General features: G+C 42.9%; 1 protein-coding gene across 3 annotated transcripts in view; it reads left to right on the top strand.

Moving 5' to 3' along the window:
- Positions 1-17521, top strand: part of MTMR12 (myotubularin related protein 12) — a 312654-nt gene that overhangs the window by 271644 nt on the left and 23489 nt on the right. For all 3 annotated transcript variants that reach the window (XM_030193003.1, XM_030193002.1, XM_030193004.1), the window contains one exon: positions 17357-17518. In XM_030193003.1, the coding sequence (XP_030048863.1) occupies positions 17357-17518 (162 nt within the window). The remainder of the gene's footprint in view (positions 1-17356; positions 17519-17521) is intronic.

Below are 17521 nucleotides of genomic sequence, written 5' to 3'. Positions count from 1 at the left end.
CTTTCGTACCTTCTTTTGGAAACTATTATAGGCTATTGTCTCCCCTCTGAGAACCGCCTTTGCAGCTTCCCAAAAAAGCACCGGATCATTCCTATGGGCCTCATTTTCCCCTTGATACTGTTCCCATCTAGCCTTTAATTGTAACTGAAACTGCCTATCTCGATAGAGGTATGTCGGGAAACGCCAAGAGAAATTTCTCTGCGCGCTGTTATCCAGTCGCATCTCCATCAGTACCCAGGCATGGTCAGAAACAACTATTGGTCCTATCTCAGCCCTATGCACTTGTGTTAACAGTTCCCTTGCAATCAATATATAATCAATACGGGACAGTGTGGAGTGGGCTCTGGACAGGTGCGTGTAATCTTTTTCCAAAGGGTGCAAGGTTCTCCAGACATCTATCACATCCAGCGCCTCCTCTAGCAACCCCAACCCCCTCTGGCCCCTGGACAGCTCCCTCCCCGTCGGCCTCGATCTGTCCAGTAGCGGGTCTCTGACCTCATTGAAATCACCACCCACCACTACACGGCTTTCTCCCATGTCCTGCATTCTGCGCAAGAGCGTCTTATAAAACACCTTCTCAAAAGTATTGGGTGCATATATATTGCATATCAACATTGGTTGCCTCTCTATCTCCAGAGCCACCAGAACATACCGCCCTCTAGTGTCTTTTACAGTTTTCCGTATTTTCACATGCAGCCCCTTACGAATCAAAATTATCACTCCTCCTTTCCCTCCTACTGCCGGGGAATCTATGACCTCACCCACCCACCATCTCTTTAGCTTCTCATGCTCTATGTGTGTCAAGTGAGTTTCTTGTAGGAGGGCTATTGTCGTTTTCTGGTCATTAAGGACCTTCAAGATTTTTTGTCTCTTTATTGGTGAGTGAATGCCCCCCACATTCCAAGTCACAATCTTTACACATGTCATCCCTGTATATTAATGTGTGACTCCAATTCTGCTTTCCACTTTTTATACACCCCGGAGGTGTCCCAGCCTCCACCTCCCGGGTTCAATTCTTTGTCTACATTTCGCCCACCATTATTCGCAATCAGCCATATCTTTCTTACATACATCTCATTCACCCACATTCGCCCATTCTTTTTCCCTCCCTTCTTCCCCTTGAACCCTTCGCCCCCCTCTCCCCCCCCAGTATACTTTACCCCCAACATGCCCAAGGGCAAGTGAGCTTCCGTGTCCCCAGGATTAGGACACTCTCTTATTGTTCTGAGGGCTACAACCCTCTGATGTCCTTGACCAGTGAACAGTCTGCGCACAACTGCAACCAGAAATCCTTTTGGCTCGCAACGGCGAGTCACCATCAACGTGTGTGTTAATCAACGCAAAGTCTCCTCCATGTTTCTGCTGTCTTTAACCCCCATCTCTCTGTCGGCCTTTCATCGTGACCTGCTATTCGGTGTTCACTTCAGCCCATGTTTTCTCCAGGTGCTCCTCCTTCTGCTCCTTTCAGTTTGTTCACAAAATCTTTAGCCTCCCTCACTGATTCAAAGAAGACTGCTTGGCCATTATGAATCACCTTCAATCTTGCTGGGTATAGGAGGCTAAACTTATACTTAAGATCAAACAAAGCTGAGCAAATGGGGGCAAAGTCCCTTCTGGCTGTAGATACTTTTTGCGAGTAATCTTGGAAACATAAAATTTTTTTTCCCTGGTATTCCAATTTCTGCCCTGCTCTCAGGCTCTGCAGAATCCCCATCTTGTGAGCATAGTTCAGGATCTTTAAGATGGTCACCCGTGGTCTCTCTGCATTGTCCCGTCTGGGTCCCAGCCGGTGTGCCCGCTCTATTCTCAGCTTGCCTTCCAGATCTGGCTGTTCCAACGCTCCCGGCAGCCATTTTTCCAGAAAAGCACTCAGATTTTTTTCCCCCAAACTCTCTGGGAGTCCCACTAGTCTCAAATTGTTCCTCCTAGAGCGGTTCTCAAGATCTTCCAGCTTCGCTTCTAGCTCTCCCAACCTACGGGTCATTTTCGGGTGCTCCTCTGCTACTTTCCGGATCTCCTCCTCCGCCTGCCCCACTCGCTGTTGTACCTCATGCAACTCAGTCATCAGCGTAGTTTGCCTCTCTTCCATGCCGTCCAGCTTATCTATAATCAGTTGCATTTTATGATCGATCGTCTGCTCCACTGCCGCCTTCACTTCCTCAGTGATCTCCGCGGCCCAAAGCGAACTAGGCGAGGGCGAGTCAGGCGCTCCTCTATCCGCCATTTTGTTTTCTCCGGGGCGTGCTCGATCTTTGGGCTCTTTCCGCCCTATTTTCGCCGCCATGGCTCGCGGCTTTCAACTGTTTGGTTCTCGCCTGTGCAGGGCACCTTCCCGCTTTCAGATAAGCGTTTTATTTTCGTTTAGGACGCTGTTTACGAGTGCGGATCACTTCGTGTCCCGGAGTAGCTTCACCTTCCGCCTCTCTACTCCATTCCCCAACCGGAAGTCCGTGTAGTCATCAAATTTAATTACCTCACTAGTTGCTCCCTTCTCTAGGTCATCTAACTATATAAATGACAAGTGACCGACTCACCTGCAAATGCGCAGTAGAGCTCGAACATTGAGAGAGGAAAAGTCCAAGCCCTGCCTCCACCAGCTCCAGAACCAGAAAGGAGGAGGAGTCAGAGGAGGGGCGTAGAGTACAGAACAGGCCGAATGTAATGGAGGTCGCCGAGATCAAGAGGCGGGTTGAGGGGCGGAGAGTACAGAACAGGCCGAATGTAATGGAGATCGCCAAAGCACCAACCTCCACCCCCCTCCCCGACGTTGCCATCGCCGCTCCCACCCCCCTCCGTGCCGGGCCCACTGCACTGACATGACAGTGCCTCTCACCTCCGTGTGAAAGCGCTGCAGACAACAGAAGATCGATCTTCTGTCTGCAGCGCTTTCACATGGTGATGAGAGGTGCTGTCATGTCAATGCAGGGGGGAGAGAGCTGCGGCGAGGAGGGTAGCTGGACATGGGGGGAGAGCAGGGTTGGTGGATGGGGGGAGGCCAAGGGAAAGAGGAGGGTTGCTGGACATGGAGGGAGGGCAGGGGAGAGAGGAGGGTTGCTGGACATGGGGGGAGGGCAGGGGAGAGGAGGTTTTCTGGATATGGGGGGAGGGCAGGGGAGAGAGGAGAGCTGCTGGACATGGATCGATGGAGGGGAGGGCAGGGGACAGAGGAGGGTTGCTGGACATGGATGGATGGAGGTGAGAATTATTAAATTTAGAACAACAAAAAACTCGCCCGTTTTAACGGGCTTAATGGCTAGTTTATAAATATGTTAAAAAGCAGCTGTCCCAGCACAGTCCCCTGGGGAAACACACTAACTACCCTTCTCCGTTGAGAATACTGACCATTTAACCCTACTCTCTGTTTTCTATCCTTTAACCAGTTTTTAATCCACAAAAGGACACTACCTCCTATCCCATGACTCTAATTTCCTCTGGAGTCTTTCATGAGGTACTTTGTCAAATTCCTTTTGAAAATCCAGATACACAATATCAACCGGCTAACCTTTATCCACATGTTTGTTCACCCCTTCAAATAAATGTAATAGATTGATTAGGCAAGATTTCCCTTCACTAAATCTATGTTGGCTTTGTCTCATTAATCCATGCTTTTGAATATGCTCTGTAATTTTCTTCTTAATAATAGTCTCTACCATTTTGCCCGTCACCGACATCAGGCTCACCAGTCTATAATTTCCCGGATCTCCTCTGGAACCTTTTTATGTTTAAATCTTCTTTATTAGAGAAACCATTGAAAGTAACCTGTTACAAACATTAAGAAACTGTTTACATTAATTCCATCGTACATACAGTGGTGGAAATAAGTATTTGATCCCTTGCTGATTTTGTAAGTTTGCCCACTGACAAAGACATGAGCAGCCCATAATTGAAGGGTAGGTTGTTGGTAACAGTGAGAGATAGCACATCACAAATTAAATCCGGAAAATCACATTGTGGAAAGTATATGAATTTATTTGCATTCTGCAGAGGGAAATAAGTATTTGATCCCCCACCAACCAGTAAGAGATCTGGCCCCTACAGACCAGGTAGATGCTCCAAATCAACTCGTTACCTGCATGACAGACAGCTGTCGGCAATGGTCACCTGTATGAAAGACACCTGTCCACAGACTCAGTTGAATCAGTCAGACTCTAGCCTCTACAAAATGGCCAAGAGCAAGGAGCTGTCTAAGGATGTCAGGGACAAGATCATACACCTGCACAAGGCTGGAATGGGCTACAAAACCATCAGTAAGACGCTGGGCGAGAAGGAGACAACTGTTGGTGCCATAGTAAGAAAATGGAAGAAGTACAAAATGACTGTCAATCGACAAAGATCTGGGGCTCCACGCAAAATCTCACCTCGTGGGGTATCCTTGATCATGAGGAAGGTTAGAAATCAGCCTACAACTACAAGGGGGGAACTTGTCAATGATCTCAAGGCAGCTGGGACCACTGTCACCACGAAAACCATTGGTAACACATTACGACATAACGGATTGCAATCCTGCAGTGCCCGCAAGGTCCCCCTGCTCCGGAAGGCACATGTGACGGCCCGTCTGAAGTTTGCCAGTGAACACCTGGATGATGCCGAGAGTGATTGGGAGAAGGTGCTGTGGTCAGATGAGACAAAAATTGAGCTCTTTGGCATGAACTCAACTCGCCGTGTTTGGAGGAAGAGAAATGCTGCCTATGACCCAAAGAACACCGTCCCCACTGTCAAGCATGGAGGTGGAAATGTTATGTTTTGGGGGTGTTTCTCTGCTAAGGGCACAGGACTACTTCACCGCATCAATGGGAGAATGGATGGGGCCATGTACCGTACAATTCTGAGTGACAACCTCCTTCCCTCCGCCAGGGCCTTAAAAATGGGTCGTGGCTGGGTCTTCCAGCACGACAATGACCCAAAACATACAGCCAAGGCAACAAAGGAGTGGCTCAGGAAGAAGCACATTAGGGTCATGGAGTGGCCTAGCCAGTCACCAGACCTTAATCCCATTGAAAACTTATGGAGGGAGCTGAAGCTGCGAGTTGCCAAGCGACAGCCCAGAACTCTTAATGATTTAGAGATGATCTGCAAAGAGGAGTGGACCAAAATTCCTCCTGACATGTGTGCAAACCTCATCATCAACTACAGAAGACGTCTGACCGCTGTGCTTGCCAACAAGGGTTTTGCCACCAAGTATTAGGTCTTGTTTGCCAGAGGGATTAAATACTTATTTCCCTCTGCAGAATGCAAATAAATTCATATACTTTCCACAATGTGATTTTCCGGATTTAATTTGTGATGTGCTATCTCTCACTGTTACCAATAACCTACCCTTCAATTATGGGCTGCTCATGTCTTTGTCAGTGGGCAAACTTACAAAATCAGCAAGGGATCAAATACTTATTTCCACCACTGTATCTCTTATTGTCAGCATTTTAATTTTCACCCCATCACCCTTCTCCTCCATTCCCTACCCACCCTTACCCGAACTTCTCTTGCACTACCTTTATACCATACGATCTTATAACAAATGCTCTATCCCTCCCCTCTGTCCCCTTCCCTTTTTTCTTACTCCCCCTCCCCCTTTTATTTACCGTAAACTGTTATACATTCAGTAGATAACTTCTGGCTGCGGAGGTAAGTGTGTTCCAGAAGGGTGCCCATATCGTCTGTAGTTCCTCTCCTTCATTAGAGTTCATATCTACCACACCCATTTGTTCTATACGCAACATGTAAATCATCTGTGCTCTCCATTTAGAAATGGTGGGGTCACTATATGACAACCAGTCTTGTAATATAACATGTCTAGCCACTATAATAGCTTTATTGGCAAATGCCTTATAACCCTTTTGGACAGGATGTCCTAACTTTAATTTTCCAAACAGCATTGTAGGTGCACATGTCCATGTGCTATTCCACAGCCGTGAAATATACTTCACTAATTGTTTCCAAAATCCCAGAATCACGGGACATGACCAAAACATGTGTCCCAGTGTCGCTCCACTGTATCCACATTTCAAGCAGGATCCCCATGGTGACGTGCCCATGTGAAAAGCCCGTCTTGGTGATATATACAACCTAAATACAAATTTATATTGCTGTTCCCAGTATGTGGCCCAGCGTGATCTTTTCCGAATTGTTAACACATACAACTTAAGAAGTTCAATTGATACTGCTTTGCTGAGATCCTGTTGCTACTGGTGTTCCAATTTCACGTAATCCGGCTCAGGTATTGTGTCTCTAATGTGTCTATGGTAAAAGGTCAGTGGGACTTTGTCCTGAGCTTCCAAGGAAAAGGCCAAGGAAAGTTCCTCTTGCACATCCTCTGTTAGAGTCTCCCAGGGTAGAGAAGCTATATAATGTTTTAGCTGTGCATAATGAAACACCTTTGTTTCTGACAGGGCAAATTTTTCTTTCACGTCCATAAAGCTTCTCATCTGCCCTTTTTCATCGACTGCGTGTAGGAGATACTCCAATCCCTTTTCCTTCCATTTATGAAATACTGGATATAAGTTACCCAGTGTAAAAGTTACATTGCCACATATCGAGAGAAATGGCGTGGTTCTTGAGGAAAACTTGTGTAAGCATCATATCCACCTCCATGTTGCCCTAGCTGGTTGCATTATACATTTCAAAACATAAGGTATACGGGCTCCTGTTACATGTAAGTAATTACTAAAGTGCACCCCTGGGGATAATTGCAATTCTAATTCTGTGTTTGAATATTCTTGTGTTAGGCAAAGCCAATCATTAATGTGCCGCATACTGCTGGCCACATTCAAGAATCTTATGCTAAGGATCCCCAACCCCCCATGTTCAACAGGTATCTGTAATGCTTCTATGGACAACCTAGCCTTCTTGCCCCCCCCCCCCCCCCAATAAATAACGTTGGATCATTGCATTCAAACGCCTTTCATCTACCCGTTTAAGATATATTGGTATAGTTTGAAAAACATACAGCCATTGGGGGACAAGCATCATATTGTATAAAGCTATTTGGCCCCCCCAATGACAGCGGCAGTGAGGCCCAGGCTTTTAATCTCACTTCAGTTTCTTGAAGCAGCCTCCGAATATTTTGTTCATATAATTTCGTAAGATTTGATGTGATGTATATCCCCAAGTACTTAATTTTCCCCTTTGCTCTCTGTATAGGTATTATCCTCGACTGCCCATGTTGTCTTTTTGGGTCTATATCCAATACATATGTCTTTGCCAAGTTTAATTTAAACCCAGAATAAGTGCCAAACTGCGTAATCTCATCCAAGAGTGTGGGCAAGGAATTGTCTGGGTCAGTTACGACCAACAACAAATCATCTGCATATGCCAGGACTTCTATTTCTTGATCTATCAACCTCACCCTCGCTATCTCCTCCTCCTGGAACCTTTTAAAAAAATCGGCGTTACATTGGCCACCCTCCAATATTCCGCTACCACACTCGATTTTAAAGATAAACTTCATATTACTAACAATAGTTCCGCAAGTTCATTTTTCAGTTCTGTCAGTACTCTGGGATGAATACCCATCCGGTCCAGGGTGATATCCTATCAAATTTTGTCACCCAACATAACAGTCTGATTGCAATATTTACAGTCCCCTCAATAAACATTCATTATACCCTGCATAAATGATATTCTCACTTGTGGGTGATGTCATCCACAGAGCCCGATGTGGACTTCCATAGTGCACTGTCACTTTAAATCTTTGAGGTAATGCCCCCACCGCGTGTGTGCACATGCTTTCCCGCCTGACACTCAAACGTGGAACCAGCAGTCGTTTTCCGCAGAGCAGAGAGGTTTGGTTTCTAATCTCTCAGAGTGTCAAACTTTTCCATTTTGGTGCCTTTCCTTTTTCTGGACATTTGCGTCATATTTTTTTTTTTTTTTTTTTTTTTTTTTTTTTTTTTACTTTTAATCAGTTTATTAATTTTCTTTTTTTTTTTTTTTCTGGCCTCTGAACATTTCTTTTGGCCAGGAAGCATCCATCATTTCTGGGTACGGAACTACTCAACTCCCTGGGCCATTGAGCTTTTTGACCTTGTGTTGGCCGTTGTTCCCTCCATGTCGGTGAGGGTGCCATGTGGCTTTAAGAAGTATACTCTGTGCAAAAGGATCATTTCAGGCATAGATACCCATAACTTGTGTGTTCAGAGAAACACACCTTGTGATGACTTACTGAATTAACAAAGGTGAAACAATTTCTTATTCAAATATCTTATCTTAAAATACTGTTCTTTCTTAAGTATACAGTCAAATGCACTTAAGGTTTCATTTTATCAAGAGCTTACCGCACCTAAGGGAACAAGTCAAGAAACCCTGCACGTTCCAGAAAGAACTCCTATCCTCGTGCTCTGCTAAGAAAGGTTTTGGCCATTGCAGACTGGCTTACTCTGAACATCTTCAGGCCATGCTCACAGGTAGAGGTGTTGAAGTCTGGGTGATCATTCTAGAATCTCTTATGCGCTTGCATTCAGCGTTCTACTCGATCTAGAAACCTCCGCCTCTGGGTGAGGAAAGTGGTCTGGGTACGTCTGTTGTTTCAACCATGGCCCCATCTCTTATCATTTTCTTCTCTTCACTCGTGCCAGATCTCACTTCAGTTAAGCAGCAAGGAGAAGAGAGTCTTCTGAAGTGAGTAAAAAGTAAGAAAGGGTCATAAGATTCAAGACAGGATGAATATATACATTTCTCTAAAATCACATCCATTAAAACACCTATTTCTTTCAGGTGTCATATCACTAACTTAGTAGTAATTTTTTTAGCAATACAGGAAGACAATACTTAAGTGCTGAAAAAGGCCATAAATTCCTCATGGAATAATACTAGGAAAGATCCTTAGTTTTAAGAAAAATTACAACTATAAAGCTTCATTTTTCAGTCTCTAAAATTTTTTATGGCAATTGTAGGCCAAGGATCCTGATGGCAGATGAGTTGACAATGATTATTTAGTTCCCTCTTGTAGCTGATGAGGAGAAAATCCTGATGCTGTAAATTATGTGGATCCAAGTTGGGCCGCCTTTGCAAGGTTCAGTGTAGACTTTCATGTAGTCAGACCTTCTATATATGGAAGGTTATCTGTTCTCTGGAAAGACTGTGAATGGAAGGCTTCAACAAATATTAAATGAAGGGTCTGCAAAAATGCAGCAATAGTTCAAACTAAATGGTTCAGTACAGTCAAAACACATCAGCTAACCTCATCAATGTGTGCAGTGTGGGCCTTATACTTATTTAGGCCAACAATCACCATGAGTACTGCATTCAGTTCTGGTTGCCATATCTCAAAAAAAGATATAGCAGAATTAGAAAAGGTTCAAAGAAGAGCAACCAAAATGATAAAGGGGATGGAATTCCTCTCATATGAGGAAAGGCTAAAGAGGTTAGGGCTCTTCATCTTGGAAAAAAAGACGGCTGAGGGAAGATATGATTGAAATCTATAAAATCCTGAATGGTGTAGAACAAGTAGAAGTAATCGATTTTTTTACCCTTTCAAAAAGTACAAACACTAGGGACACTCAATGAAGTTATGTGGAAATACCTAAATACAAATAGGAGGAACGTTTTTCACTCAGAAGATTCATTACTGGAGGATGTGGTAACAGCAGTTAGCATATCTGGGTTTGAACAAGTCCTTGGTGGAAGAGTCCATAGTCTGCTGTTGAGACAAACATGGGAAAGCTACTGCTTGCCCTGGGATTGTTAGCATGGAATGATGCTACTATTAGTGTTTCTGCCAGGTACTTGTGACCGGGATTGGCCACTGTTGGAAGCAGGATACTGGGCTAGATGCGCCATTGGTCTGACCCAGTATGGCTATTATGTTTTTAAGGTCTGTAACAAGTACAGCACAACAAGAAGTTCTAAAAATAACTGAAACACTCCCCACCTGATGTAATAAATTATGTTAATGCCAAAGTGAAAGTTATATTTAAATAGATGATGTTATTAGTACTATAGTTGTATTAATTATTAATGACTGGATGTTGTGTTGGAACAGTTGTGGTTTTGACCTCTGAAACCAAGGGTTGAACTGCTTGCCATATATGGAGGAACAGTGCAAGTGTTTTGTGTATTTTTGTACCTTGTAATGCTGACTACGTGTCCATGAATTTTGGAACTGTTCCCCATTTTAGTATATATAAAGAAGCTCTCAGCCCTTGTTCGGTGCTGGCAAGCAGTTCAACCCTTGGTTTTGGAGGAGGAGTTCCATTCCCTATATCATTTGGTCGCTCTTCTTTGAACCTTTTCTAATTCCGCTATATCTTATTTGAAATGCAGTACTTAAGGTGAGGTCGCACCATGGAGCAATACAAAGGCATTATAATATTCTTGGTCTTATTTACCGTCCCTTTCCTAATAATTCCTAGCATTCTGTTTGCTTTTTTGGCTGCCGCTGCACATTAGGCAGAAGATTTCAGCGTATTGTCTACAGCAACACCTAGATCTTTTTCTTGGGTGTTGACCCTCAAGGTGAACCCTAGCATCAGGTAACTTTGTCGGATTATTCTTTCCAGTGTGCATCACTTTGCATTTGTTTGCATTAAATTTCATCTGCCATTTGGAGGCCCAGTCTTCCAAGTTCCTAAGTTCTTCCTGCAGTTTTTCACAGTCCGCATATGTTTTAACCTTGAATAGTTTTGTCATCTGCAAATTTAATCACCTCACTTGTTTTTCCGCTTTCCAGATCATTTATAAATATGTTAACAACTTTCCTAGTACAGATTCCTATGGCAATCCACTCTTCACTGCCCCCTCCATTGAGAGAAATAGCCATTTAATCCTACCCTCTGTTTTTTGTCCAATAACCAATTCCTAATCCACAACAAAACATTGCCTCCTATCCCATGACTCTAATTTTCTCAGAAGTCTGTCATGAGGAACTTCTGAAAATCTAGATACACTATATCAACCAACTCACCTTTCTCCACACCTTCAAAGAAATGAAGCGGATTGGTGAGTCAAGAATTCCCTTGGCTGAATCCATGTTGATTCTGTCTCATTAAACCATGTTTATCTGTTTATTCCATAATGTTATTCTTTATAATAGTTTCCACTATTTCACCCAGCACTGATGTCGGGCATACCAGTCTGTAAATTCCCAGATCACCCCTGGAATCCTTTTTAAAAATCTGTATTAAATTGGCCACCCTCCAATTTTATGTAACCTCTCCTTAAAATCATCTGTACTACCTCATTACTTAACAGCGGATCCGCAATTTCATGTTTGAGTTTTTTCAGTCCCCTGGATGCATGCCCTGTGGTCCAGGTGTTTTACTACTCTTTTTGTCGATTTGGCTCAGTGCATCTTCAGGGTTCACCGAGATTTCTTTCAGTTCCTCCACATCACCTTTGAAAACCATTTCTGGTACAGGTAGATCTACTACTACTACTACTATAAATCATTTCTATAGCGCTACCAATCGTACGCAGCGCTTCACAATTACATCTCTCCACTATGATCTTGTCCTCCCTAAGTGTCCCTTTTTGCTACTTTATTATCTAATAGTCCCATAGATTCTCTCGCAGGCTTTCTGCTTCTGATGTACCTGAAAAAGTTGTTAACTGTGTGTTTTTGCCTCTGCAGTAAGTTTCTCTTCATATTCTCTTTCAGCCTTCTTTATCAGTGCTTTACATCTAACTCGCCAGTGCTTATGTTGCTTCCTATTGTCTTCATTTTTCCTTTCTTTAAAGGACGTTCTTTTGGCTCTGATAGCTTCTTTCACTACACCTTTTAACCATGCTAGCTGTCATGTTCTTTCCACCTTTGTAAATGCATGGAATGTGTCTGGTCTAGGCTTCCAAGTTGGTATTTTTAAACAGCATCCATGTCTGATTTAAAGTCCTAACCTTTGCAGCCAATCCTTTTAGCTTCTTTTTAACTATTTTCCGTGTTTTATCAGATTGCCCTTTCGAAGATTAAATGCTGCTACAGTAGATTCCCATTGTGGCTTTACTCCAGATATTAACTCAAACTTGGTCTTGTTATGACCATTGTTTCCCAGTGGATCAAACACGTTACCTCTCGTACTATGCCCTGCATTCCACTAAGGACTAGATATAAAACAGCTACCTCTCTTGTGGCTTCTAGACCAGTTGCTCCAAGAAGCAGTCATTTATTACATCTAGGAATTTTTCCTCCTTAGCACAGAGATGGAAATTTATCCAGCCAATATTGGGGTAATTGAAATCAAATTAATATATGAGAAAATAGTTTACCCACTGATAAATAATAACTAGAAAACTAAAGTTGAACAAGATATGAATAGACTCTCATATGTAACAATCATTAAATATCAAATGGAAGAAAAAGACCTCAAAAACCAGTTGGCAGAATTTGTCTCTGCTCAAATCAGTGTTTATCATGTTCATCATTGGTCATAAAAAACCTCCATTTGAAAATTATACTTTTCAGAAAATCTTTATGAATATTTTTTGTTCATTTTCTTAATTTAAAATGTTTATAATGTCATGGTGACTTGTGCAAAAGGACTAGTTTAAGTATCTAAACCATCCTGACAGGACCCGTTCCACCCACAACATGGGCTAAATCAGGGGTTACCGTATCATGTGTATAAAGTGGTCCTTTAGCAAGATGGATATTATAAATGCCAGTTGTCACTTCACATCTGCAGTGGATGTAAATTTAACTTGCCCCACTGTATCACGACTCATTCGGTGTGAAGAAACAGTGTGTTTTAAGCCTGTAGAATGTATTAGATATTTTCCTGTTTTAATTATATCCTGAAGTGTATTTCTCCTATTTGGCCAGTAGGTGGTGTTTCTTTGCTATAAAGCTGTTACAGGGAACTGAATGTTCTTTTTCTTTAACACAATCAAACTCTGATTGGCCTAAAGTTTGAAATTACACAGCAGTTGTTGCTGGCTGTTGCTTCAGTCTTAGCCTGGGGGAAAAAAAAAAGAGATCTCTTTGCTGAGGCTTGGTGAATTATATGTCCTTACCTTTCCAGATACTGTTTAGACAGTATACATATGTTTAGTTAGTGTTATAATGGATCCATATTTCAGTTATGTGTTATTGTTTGCTATTTGCACTATTTTGTTCCACTGTTTGATTTTTAAAAGATAATAAACAATGTTTAGTGTATTGCCTGTCTGTCTAGACTGATAAAGAATCCTGGTGGTTTGTGTGTTGGGTCTGCGGGTACTTTCTGGGAACTGGGGGACCACTGGGAGTGTGGTTCCAGTAGCCTAGAAATCACTGGGGATAATTTGAGAGCAGGAGACTCACCCAGAGGCAGTTGTGACCCAGTCGGTGGGAGGAGGGTGCTAGTGTAGAGCACGAGCGGCAGGTGGACCAGAGCTGTGCTGGGGATAGACCCTCTAAGTGGCCGCGGAGTAACCCCAGGTGGGTGACTATGCATTTCGTGACAGTCTGCAATTTTTGTAGTAATTGAAATCACCCCTTATTATACTGTTGCCCAATTTGCCAGCTTTCCTAATTTCTGTAAACATTTCTTCATCTGTCCATTCTCTCCTGGTGAATAGTAGTATAGACCTTCAAGAATACGCCTTCCCTTCATTCATGGAATTTCTATCGATAATGATTCCATGCTGCTGTTTCATGTTTTTTGTTTGACTCAATTCCCTCTTTAACATGTAGTGCAACCCCCCCCCCCCTCCAATTCGATCCACTCTTATCCTATATAATAATTTGCACCTCCAACGTTCCATCGCTGTCTGGCTGCCTGGGTTCATAACATCTGATGACGTCAGCCAGCCTCCAGAGTTCCATTCCCCTTCATTGGCTTGCCCTCGCATCAAAACGTAATGATGTCAGAGGGCGGAACAGTGAGAGGGAAGGGAACGCTGGCGGCGAGCTGACGTCAGGATGTTACCAATGGAAGGGAAGCCAGCCAGAAAATGATGATGTACAAAGGAAGAGAGAATCGCGGCACATCAAGGGGAGGGCAGAGCAGAATCGATGGACATGGATAGGATGGGAGGAGAGGACAGGAGAGAAGAGAATCGCGGGACATGGATGGGAGGGCAGGGAAGAGGAGAATCGCTGGACATGGAGGGAAGGGAAGAATCGCTGGACAGGGAGGGGAGGGCAGGGGAGAGACAAAAAATTGCTTACAAGAGAGCCTTTCTAGGGCCCATTTCATTGTTGAGGAAACGGGCTGGGTTCCACTAGTTGTAATATAATTTGTACCCTGTTAATACAGTTTCCAATTGATGTCCTCCTCCTACCAGGTCTCTGAGATACCTATTATATCTTCCTCATCATTTAGTGCTATATACTCACTCTCTTTTTTAGGCTTCTAGCATTTGTATACAGATACTTCAAATTGTGTTTTTTCCTTGCATCTACAAGCTGCTTAGAAGTTGACAGGGATAATGTGCATTCTTTACCCTGTTCTCACTTTAAACAGTCATAGCTTTCTTTCACCATTGTTGAAACCTCTCTGTTGGGATTCCCTAAATGTCCTGTTTCAATAGTATCCTTCATGGGTACACCACACTTAACCATACCATAGGCCCTTGGGTGAATGTTGGCTCCCCTCCCCCAAATTGTAGTTTAAAAGCTGCTCCATCTTTTTAAAAGTTAGCGCCAACAGGCTGTTTCAATCCCGGTTACGGTGGAGTCTGTGCTTTCGGAATAGCCTCCCCTTTTTCCAGAATGTTACCCAGTTTCTTGCAAATTGAAGTCCCAAATCCCTGTACCATCGTCTCAACCACACATTGAGACTTCAGACTCTGCCTGCCTCTTGAGTCCGGCGCATGGAACGGGGAGCAATTCTGAAAATGCTATCCTGGAGGATCTAGACTTCAGCTTTCTACCTAAGAACATAAATTTGGCTTCCATAACCTTCATCTCGTATTTCTATGTCATTGGTACCCACATGTACTAAGACACCCAGCTCTCCCCCCACCCAGCACTATCTAAAATCCTATCTAGGTGATGCGTGAGGCCCACCACCTTCGCAGTAGGCAGGTAAGTGACCAGGTGATCCTCACATCCACTAGCCACCTAGCTATCTACGTGCCTAATGATCAAATCACCAACTAAAACAGCTGTCCTAACCCTTCTCGCTTGGGCAGAAGTTCCTGGAGACACATCCTGTGTACGAGGATATTGCATCCCCTGGCAGGCAGGTCCTGCTACAGGTTTACTTCCTACTTCACCAGAGTGATGCTCTCCTTTTAGGAGACCTCCCTCCTCCAAGGCAGCACAGGGGCTGCCAGACTAGAGGTGGGACTTCTCTACAACCTCTGTGTAGGTCTCCTCTATGTACCTCTGTCTCTTGGATTAGCTGAGGGGACTGGCAAGCTTGCTATTGTAGCCTTAAGAGAACAGACTCGTTCTCTGAGAGCTAGGAGTTGTTTGTATTGGGCACACACAGACAACCTCTCGCCAACTGGAAGATAATCATATACATATGACACTCAATGGAAAAGACTGGATAGTACCCCTTTTGCTGTTGGACTGCTGTCTGCATCTTAGTAGTAGTGAGTTATTTGATAATTTAAAACTTGTTAAGGTACTAGGGATATTAGACAAATATAAAAGAGCCCTTAGATTATATGGTATATTGTGTGCTTTATTTATTTATTTATTTGGATTTTGCTCACACCTTTTTCAGTAGTAGCTTAAGGTGAGTTACATTCAGGTACACTGGATATTTCTGTGTCCCAGAAGGGCTCACAATCTAAGTTTACACCTGAGGCAATGGAGGGTTAAGTGACTTGCCCAAGATCACAAGGAGCAGCAGTGGGTTTTGAACCGGCCACCTCTGGAATTCAAGACTTGTGCTCTAATCACTAGGCCACTCCTCCACTCCATTTTATTTAGTGTTTGCTTCTCAAAATAAGGAAATGTATTTAAAACTCTGTAATGAAGACTCCCCTCTTGTTATCCTAATTAGAATAACTGATTATAAATTAAGACTATAAATGAAGAGATGTGCTAGGGGTGGGCAGGTGTTGGGGAGAGTGGGTGGGAAAGACTCAACTAGGCCCTGCTGTGCCTTCTAGAAGCTGTTAATGCTGTAGGCTTTGGCAGAAAGCCCAAGTTTAAAACTATAGGCAAAAGAGTTTTACACTAAGTTGTGCTGCAAACTAAAGTTTAAACTCTATACTGGAGTCTATCAGCTCTGCTCTATACTGATACTGTGTTAAACTTTAGAATAGTAACTTAACTGCTAGCCTAAGGAACTGTAATAACTAACTACTAATCATTTCTATAATGATACTAGATGTACGTAACACTTTACACATTATATGCAGGTATTTTCTCTGTTCCTAGAGGGACAACAATCAGTTTTTGTACCTGGGGCGATAGAGGGTTCAGTGACTTTTCCAAGGTCACAAGGAGCTGAAGTGGGAATTGAACCCAGGTCACCAGGATCAAGGTCTGCTGCACTAAACATTAAGCCACTCCTCCACCAGACTGTAAATGCTAAACAAACAAAACCCTTTTCCTTAAACTGCCTTTTCTAAATAAGTAGAGTAATTTAAAAATACAGACTCTATGATTACCTATTTACCTCTAAGTCTACCTTTCCCCAAATTTAAAAGCAATTTCCCTGCAAATAACTTACCAATGAAGTTCTGTCCTGCTCTGGAAGTCATCACATCACCTTTTCTGGACCTTTCTTATCTACAATTAACTTGGCTTCTACAGTTTGTCTTGAGGCTCCTTTCACAAACATAATTTTTCTTTCTTAAAGTATACAATTTTAACTCTTATCACTTCCACAAATCACTCTGTATCTGTTCATCTAAATCAGGACTCCTTTCATACATTATATTGGTGGAGGAGTGGCCTAGTGGTTAGGGTGGTGGACTTTGGTCCTGAGGAACTGAGTTCAATTCCCACTTCAGGCACAGGCAGCTCTTTGTGACTCTGGGCAAGTCACTTAACCCTCCATTGCCCCATGTAAGCCGCATTGAGCCTGCCATGAGTGGGAAAGCGCGGGGTACAAATGAAAATAAAATAAATAAATACATCAGGCAATTTTACAGCAGTTATTTATTTGACCCAGCTTTGGCTTTATCCCTTACATCATGGTAATCCTACACAGATAATACTGCAAGAAGTATAAATTCAGCACCTCATACTTTCTCACAGATGTTTAGTTACTTTGATTTCCTGTTTAACATATTTTATTTGTGCAAGGTAATGCAGCATTCCGTTTAAATTTTACTTTTTTTGTAACATGTCAGACCACGTAATTATAAAATAATTTTTCACCTTCTGCAATTAAAATATCAAATTTTCTGTAATAAAAAAATTACAGTAGCTGAATTGTTCAAGGCAGACCTGTGACTTAATCACTGTTAAAATTTTCTCAAGAACAGTTCTGCTCTGTCTTCATCCCACCCAAGCCAATCAGAAATATGTTTATTTTGGCAGTGTGGAGACAACACAGACAAACAAAGCCCACCTTTGAGTTTTCATTCTGTTTGGGATTGGTCAGTGCAATTTGATGCCAAAGTCCAGGCTTTACTCAAGAATCCCCTTTATGTGGAAAAGTCAAAGCAAGACAAAACTATACGGAGAACCATGCGGTCCAAAGTA

This window comes from Microcaecilia unicolor, chromosome 2, assembly GCF_901765095.1.
Source record: "Microcaecilia unicolor chromosome 2, aMicUni1.1, whole genome shotgun sequence".
Taxonomy (NCBI): domain Eukaryota; kingdom Metazoa; phylum Chordata; class Amphibia; order Gymnophiona; family Siphonopidae; genus Microcaecilia; species Microcaecilia unicolor.
Note: the sequence above shows the minus strand (reverse complement) of the source record. Positions and strands in the feature narration are given on the sequence as shown.